Source organism: Lynx rufus, unplaced genomic scaffold, assembly GCF_022079265.1.
Source record: "Lynx rufus isolate CCGP_SWC_20201006 ecotype Redwood Valley unplaced genomic scaffold, mLynRuf1.p SCAF_10, whole genome shotgun sequence".
Classification (NCBI taxonomy): Eukaryota; Metazoa; Chordata; class Mammalia; order Carnivora; family Felidae; genus Lynx; species Lynx rufus.
Window position 1 is genome coordinate 65,201,982 of NW_025814824.1, and position 8,759 is coordinate 65,210,740.

General features: G+C 34.3%; 1 protein-coding gene across 1 annotated transcript; it reads right to left on the reverse strand.

Moving 5' to 3' along the window:
* Positions 1-264: 264 nt before the first annotated feature.
* Positions 265-756, reverse strand: LOC124524458 (60S ribosomal protein L21-like). Its single transcript, XM_047096741.1, has one exon. It carries the CDS (start codon positions 751-753, stop codon positions 265-267), a length of 489 nt encoding a protein of 162 aa, XP_046952697.1. The 5' UTR covers positions 754-756.
* Between the last annotated feature and the right edge of the window lie 8,003 nt (positions 757-8,759).

Sequence of the window (8,759 nt, forward strand, 5' to 3'; positions counted from 1 at the left end):
CATCCCTCCAGTCCCTCCCCTCTGGCAACCACCAGATTGTTCTCTATATCTATGAGTCTATTTCTTTTTTTTTGTTTGTTTGTTTTGCTTTTTAGATTCCATGTATAAGTGAAATCACATGGTATTTGTCTTTCTGTGCTGGATTTATTTCACTTAGCATAATTCCCTCTAGGTCTATCCATATTGACCCAAATGGCAATATTTCATTCTTTTTTTTCTTTTTTTTACAATCTTGAGTTCTTTTATTTATTTATTTATTTATTTTTACACATATACCATGAATTCATAGGGAATGGGTTCCAGCAGCTCAGGCTCCTTTCCACTGGTTCTCACAAAGTATGCTTCTCTGGGTGGTGCAGGCTGGTTCTTCAGCTGAACCCAAGTACCTTTCTCTTTGGCTTCCTTCTTTTTCTGATCATTTTCCTTCACATACTTCAGGAAGCTGTTTTGGCTCTTTGAGTGCTTAATATGCTCAATACATACATTAATTCTCTTGGTAAGCATCTTACCCTTAACTTGTTTGTTTACAACAATGCCAACAACATACTGGGAAACATTGTAGACTCTTCCAGATTTGCCATAGTAACATTTGTGAGGCATTCCTTTTTGAGCAGTGCTCATTCCCTTGATGTCCACAATATCACCTTTCTTGTAGATTCGCATGTATGTGGCCAAAGGAACAGCTCCATGTTTTCTAAAAGGCCTAGGGAACATACAGCAGGTACCTCTTCTCTTTCCCTTTGTGTTGGTCATTTTGGCAAATCACTGGAAGATGGCAGTTCCACCCATTCTTTTTTATGACTAAGTGATACTTTATTGTATATATATTTATACTATATGTATGTATATATATGAGTGTGTGTATATGCATACATATATATACACACATACATATGAAGATGTGATATATATGTGTGTATATGTGTATATATGTGTGTGTATATATGTATGTATACATATACATAGTATATATACTATAGTATATATGTATGTATATGTATATGTATATAGTATATAGTATACTATGTATATAGTATATAGTATAGTATATGCTATGTATACACTATGTATATGTATACATACATGTGTGTGTATACACATATATATACATAGTATAAATATCTTCATATATATGTGTGTATATATATACATATATATAGCACATCTTCTTTAACCATTCATCTATTGATGGGCACTTCAGTTGTTTCCATATCTTGGCAATTGTAAATAATATTGCAATGAAAATAGAGGTGCATATATCTTTTTGAATTAGTGTTTTCATTTTATTTGTATAAACACCCATAAATGGGATTGCTGGATCATATGGTAGTTCTATTTTTAATGTGTCAAGGAAACCTCCATACTATTTTCCACAGTGGCTGCACTATTTTGTATTCTCACTAACAATGCTTGAGGTTTTCCTTTTCTCCACATCCTTACCATTACTTGTTATTTCTTGACTTTTTGATAATAGTTACTCTGATAGGTAAGAGGTGTTATCTCTTTGTGGTTTTGATTTGAATCTCCCTGGTGATGAGTGATGTTTAGCATCTTTTCACGTGTCTGTTGGCCATCTGGGTGTCTTCTTTGGAGAAATGTCAATTCAGGTCTTCTTCCCATTTTTAAATTGGATTTTGTTTTAATATCGAGTTACGTAAGCTCTTTATATATTTTGGCTATTAGCCCATTATCAGGTGTATCATTTGCAAATATTTTATCCCTTTCGGTAGGTTGTCTCTTTGTTTGGTTGAAGATTTCTTGCTATGCAAAAGCTTTTTAGTTTGATATACTCCCACTTGTTTATTTTTCTTTTGTTTTCCTCGCCTAAGAAGACGTATCAAAAAAAAAAAAAATACTGCTCAGACCAATGTCTAAGAACTTAGTGCCTATATTTCTTTGTAGTATTTTTATGGTTTCTGATCTTATATTTAAGTATTTAATCCATTTTGATTATACATGGTAAAAGAGAGTGATCTAGTTTCATTCTTTTGTATGTAGTTGTTCAGTTTTTCCAACACCATTTCTTGAAGATACTGTCTTTCCCCATGGTATTTTCTTGCTTCCTTTGTCAAAGATTAATAAAAGCATGGGTTTATTTCTGGGCCCTCTATTTTGTTCCATTGTTCTCTGTGTCTGTTTTTGTACCAATACCATACTGTTTTGATTACTACATCTTAGTAATATAGTTTGAAATCAGGAAGTATGATACCTTCAGCTATGATCTTCTTCAGATTGCTTTGGCTATTCAAGATCTTGTTGGTTCCAATCTTGTTGGTTTAGTAGTATTTGTTCTGGTTCTGTGAAAAATGCTATTGGTATTTTGATAGAGATTGCACTGAATCTGCTGATTGCTTTGGGTAGTATTAACATTTTAACAATGTTAATTCTTCCAATCCATGAACATGGCATATCTTTTCATTTACTTGTGCCATCTTCAATTTCTTTCATTGATGTGTTATGGTTTCAAGCTACAGGTCTTTCATCCCCTTAATGAAATTTATTCCTAGATATTTTATTCTTTTTGATGCAATTTTGAATGATACTGTTTTCTTAGTTTCTCTTTCTGTTCATTATTAGTATATAGAAATGCCACAAATTTATGTATACTAATTTTGTATCCAACAACTTTACTGAATTCACTTACTACTTCAAGTAATTTTTTGATGGACGATGAACATAATGTCTTTGAGTGTCACAGAATCATCAGTGACATAGGGTGTTTGATAACTACTTGTCTACATTACAATGCTAATGTGAGGGTCCTATGAAAAACATGTGAAAGTTCTTTAAAAATTGTGAAATGTCAAAAAAATATAAAACACCAAAACAATAAAGCAGATTATCTTGTTAGACACATAATGAATGAAAAAGATAAGTTCTGTCATCTTTTAAGTAGCCCTTCTAACAAATTATTTTAAGTGATGTTTAAAAATTATTAACAATCTCCTTTTGAAAAAAAAGTCTCCTTTTAGAAGTACTTCAGATTCAGGCACTTTTTTTTTTGGATTTACAATTGTAAATTTACAAATTTACAATTTGAATGTATGTTTAATCTTTTGGCAATTAGAATATTACTTGGTCAGCAATGCAAGTTATCAGTAAGGTGATGAATTATTTAGTATGCAAAAAAAGGAATAAATGTAAAATAGTGATTTTTGTTAGTGTACCTTTAAAAACTGATTGAAAGAATAAGTCAGAAATCATTTGAAAACGGAAACATCTTTGGATCTGTAACCATTTATTCAAGATATAAATTTTGACATGTGGCAATCATCAGAAGATTGAATTCTAAAGCATTTGTTTTAGAAGGAAAAATATATTATTTGTGAGTCATTAATTGTATAAGATCTTTCTTGGTTTAGAGAAATCAAACTCACAAAATTAGCAAGATAAAACAGCTACTAGGAAGTTAGCACACAGATGGTTATTTTCTTAAATTAAATATAATTTATATCTTAAACACCTTAATATTGAGAGAAAAAGTAGTTCTTATTTGTATTGCACTAATACTCTGATTAACAATTGGGTAGCTTCTTTAAAGTTTGAGATACTTCAGTGTATTTAAATATAAGTTAAATTAACAAGATGACTGAAAATAGATACAAATAATAATGTAGTGTTGATGAAGTAATCCAACCTGTCATTTATCTTAAAACTATATGAACAGATATTCCTCAAAGACAAAATATTTCAAAGCAAAACACAATTACACAACAGTATAAAAATGTTTAAATAAATTAAATATTCCACATGTTGAAGTACTCTTTTGTCACTAGAAAAGGTTAGTATTGGAGTGCCTGGCTGGCACAGTCAGAAAAGCATGTGGCTCTTGATCTCAGAGTCATGGGTTCAAGCCCCACATTGGGTGTAAAGATTACTAAAATTAAATAGATAAATAAATAAACAAATAAATAAATAGCTTAGTGTTAAAATTAATACTATTAATATATATCTTAATTACAGAAGAGGCATAAATGATATGTTTGGGGAACCTAGAAGATGCAAGCTGTCCCTCTAACTAAGAAAATCAGACAAGCTTCATAAAAGTGGACATATTGAAATTCATTCTTGAAATATGAATTTATGAGTCAAAGAAAAGCAAGAGAATTGCAAACACAGAAAAATGTACACGTGCAAATCTCTGAAGCAAGAAGCAGCATAATATGTATGTGAAATGGTGAGCAGTTGGTTTGGTTGGAGACAGGGTGTATGGAAAGCACTGGGGGATAAATCAAAATAAGGCTTGAAATATGGATTAAAATTTGACTTTATTGTATGAAATTTGAACTTCACCTTCAAACAATGGGGCTGTATCTTGAGTTTTTTGAAATTACAAAGCATGTGCTAGTGTATTTTTGGATGATGTAGAAAACTATGGATGAAATTGACTGATGATGTGTCTTGTTTGATGATACAATTGCCTTAATCTAACATTTTGCTTATTTCTGTCTCTCATAATTAATTGCAAACTTGAAAATGCATCTTACCTTTTCTGAGATCCTTAGGCTTCAGCACAATTCTTAGAGTAGAGTTGATATTCAACAGATGATTGAATAATGGATCAATAGTAAATACAAGGGATGACTCTGGTCCTCTGCCAGAGTTTGCTGGTTAGTTAATTAGTCCCTATGATATGCCAGGAACTTTGAATGCAATAATGGAATATCATATAAGGCCGCAGAGATAAATATTATTTTTACTACTTTGCAAGCAGTTTGGTAAATTTTGTCTACATTTCACTGATTATAATTTGAAAAGAGAAAATTCTGCTTGACTACAAACTCATAAAACTGTATTTCTCAACTGTTTGTCATTTTACATCAGTGGTAAGATAAATGAAATAGCAGGGGCGCCTGGGTGGCGCAGTCGGTTGAGCGTCCGACTTCAGTCAGGTCACGATCTCGCGGTCTGTGAGTTCGAGCCCCGCGTCGGGCTCTGGGCTGATGGCTCAGAGCCTGGAGCCTGTTTCCGATTCTGTGTCTCCCTCTCTCTCTGCCCCTCCCCCGTTCATGCTCTGTCTCTCTCTGTCGCAAAAATAAATAAACGTTGAAAAAAAAATTAAAAAAAAAAAAGATAAATGAAATAGCTACCAATTTTGTAGATGAAATAAGTTGGTGGGAACAAAGGAAAGAAAAGAGACAGCAACTAATAGAGTGGATGACAAATTCAGGATTTCAAATTATCTTCACAGGCTAGGAAGTTGAGCCCAAATCAACAGAATGAGAGTTAAACGGAACATATATGTATACAGTTGACCTTTGAACAACACAGGTTTGAGCTTTATGGGTCCACTCATGTGCAGATTTTTTATAGTGCAGTATTTAATGTATTTTTCTTCTTTATGGCTTCCTTAATAACATTTTCTTCACTCCAGCTTACTTTATTATAAGAATATAATATGTAATACAAATAACATACAAAATATGTGTTAATCAACTGTTTATGTGATCAGTAAGGCTCCCAGTCAAAAATAGGCTTTTAGTAGTTTGCGGGAAGTCAAAAACTATACACAGATTTTCTACTGACATGGAGGGTTGGTGCCACTAACCCCAATGTTGTTCAAGTATCAGCTATATATGCTGGCCTGTGGGTTCAACAGGCTATTTATACCAGCTCAATATTAAAAAAAAAAAAGTCTTCGCTAGAATGTGGGAATGTTTATCTGAGTTCTCCAATGCCTGCCAGAGTACCTAGCACTTAAGATGCTCAAGAAATGTTTGATGAATGCAAGTGAAGATGAAACTCATAACAAATGGTATAGAACTCACATAAAGATAACAAACATCATGTAAATGCCACTATGCCTCTGCAGTTGCTGAGATTATCAGGACCCCATACCCACCATCAACATTAGCATTTGAAATCAAATTTAATTATAGTTTCTGTCCCTGACTGAAAATTTTCCTTAAGCATTCCATTAGGTGGTAGTAAATCCAATTAGCTACTATATTTCACAATTCTTTCTGAGTATGACCTCTTTCTTAGAAATAAAATGTAGCAAGCAGTAGCTGAAGGAAATAGCATTTGGGCCTATCACTTGATACCCCTGTTAGTTATCAAATATTTGGCATTACAGTCCTGTAATTTAACCTTCAATGCCATCTCATGTCTTGATATTTATTAGCCAAGTAATTTCCATGTAGCTGGGTAAATCCTTCCTCTAAAAAAATTTTTATACAACCTTTTAATCTCTTATTTTTCCCTTTGTTAACATAAAACCCCTAAAAGGGACCCGTATTGAGAAGGAACTATATGTTAATTACTCAACCCTAAGAATGATTTAATGCTCTTACTTTTTCTTTCTTGACCCTTTTCTCTCAGAAACATATCTATGAATTCTATATAATAAAGTACCTTCGTTATTCTAATAACCATAGAGTGGTAGCTGGAGAATGATAGCATTTATTACCTATGGAATATGTGTTGGCCTGTGTAGCAATTTCTGCTCCTGTCTTTGAGCCTTCAATTACCTTAGGTTGGCCCTGGATGAAGGATATGGTAGTGAGGTTATGAAGTCACAGGTTAAAGCCACCGCCTGGTATGGAAGCAGATATGGCCTTATGGACTAGCTTGGTCCGTTGAACAAGTGCCACATTTTTCTTTGTCTTACTTGAATTTTTACTGTATGCTGCCTTCCGATGTTTGTGGAATACACTTGTTTTCTAACACAACTTTTAGTCTGAACAAAACATGTGGCTGTGATTTCCAATACTGAAAAAGTGGCGAATATCTTCCTCGCAGGGCAGTGTGTAGAATTTCACTGAATGGGCACTGAGACTACAAATAAAAAGGTTGACGAAAGATTCAGGTGAGCAACTGGGAAATGGTTCACATGATGGCGGGCAAGTAATGGCACTGTGTAGAACCTGTCTGTGCTTGTGTGTTTGTCTTTACTTTGTTATTTACCTATAAAAGTATTTAGTTCCATGCTCTTCCCTGGCCCTCAATAGCACTCTCTCAAAAGATTGTGTATGTGTTGTAAGTAGGATGGTCATGACATGATTAGCATTTTAGAATTTAGGATTATATTCTTGCACAGGTGGCATAGGTGCCTACTATTCAAGTGTGTGGGTTAAGATGGTAAATATCACATACATTATTCTCAACAAAAATGTTAAAGTACTAAAATCCATGATTACCAGTGAGACCTGTAGTGATCATAATAATTTATGTAATACAAAGATTATAAAAATCAATGATCAACAGGTGGGTAGTGTTGGGTGTTTACGTCAACAGTTGCTCAGACATTTAAAACTATTCAAGGGAGGGGCGCCTGGGTGGCGCAGTCGGTTAAGCGTCCGACTTCAGCCAGGTCACGATCTCGCGGTCCGTGAGTTCGAGCCCCGCGTCGGGCTCTGGGCTGATGGCTCGGAGCCTGGAGCCTGTTTCCGATTCTGTGTCTCCCTCTCTCTCTGCCCCTCCCCCGTTCATGCTCTGTCTCTCTCTGTCCCAAAAATGAATAAACGTTGAAAAAAAAAAAATTTAAAAAAAACTATTCAAGGGAGGTAACCTAGAGATACACATAAACTGAATATGTGATTATCCTGACAAAGATTAATATTTTTTGAAGTAAGTGCCAGTTTTTCCTATGAAAAAGGAAAGAGCAAATAGCATATTTGAGGAAATCAGAGGGAGTGAGTGCTTCAGTGTTGATGAAGGAGTCATTTTTAAGTGCTCTCAGACATGATGAGACCCAGCATTGCCAGCTGCTAAGTCTATAAGCCAATGACTTTGTGTGCTCCTGAAGAAGAACAGGAAAGCTGAGAAAACCTAACTGCTGAACATCCCTTTCATGCTGCCTCAGCATCATCTGAGTACATTCTAAACTAAGAAAAACCATGATAAGAGTGCATCTAATCAAGGGTTTATGGCTCAGCCCACCATCTAGATTCTGTCAGCTATACCATTATGCTAAGAGTCTTAGGTTTGGAGCATAAATAAATAAATAAATAAATAAGATTCCAATTTTCTAAGAAAAAACAAGACTGAGTAGCAAACTGAAACTAAGGTTTAGACAAAATATCCGCAAAGCACTTTAGCAATGTGTGAATGTGGCTAATCCTTTATTTCATTCCTATCACTGTGGTATGGTATCTATACTTCTCTGTAACTAGCCAGGGAGAGAAATTGGTCATAGTACTTGATAACTAGCTGTAATACATAGGTAGGATAGTAATGGCATTTGCTAGATTAAATCTTGCTCCTGTTCTCCCATATGCATATCAACTCATTGTCCCCTCTATTTCTGTGATGATAGAAAACTATTTATTATGTCCTCACTGAACTTACATGAACACCAACAGTGACCATATTGATATCAAACTGTGACCAAGCACCACAACTACAGGCAAGAGACTCCCCAGTTTCTATCCTTCTTCTTCCTCACAAGATGTAACAAAAGGGATCTAATCATTTATTTCTAAAGGTGACATTCCTGAAACTCAGTGTTCCTACATCTAGAATTTACATTATGATATTAACATTGTTAGAATAACCACAACTTTCACTTTTAAAAAAAATTAATATTTATAGGTATTAACCCTCCAGGGATTCTTGACTTGCTCACACACAAACACATGGAATGAAGACTGCAGGGGTTTCCATTTTGACATGTGTTATCACTAGAACTTTTGTTCTCTAAGTGCATGCTAGTGACATATCAAAAATGACAACTGAATGTTCTCAAAGTGTAAACAATTTTTATCACCTGTGCAAAGAGACTTCTTTCAGTGACAAGAACATAACTATCTAAACACAGA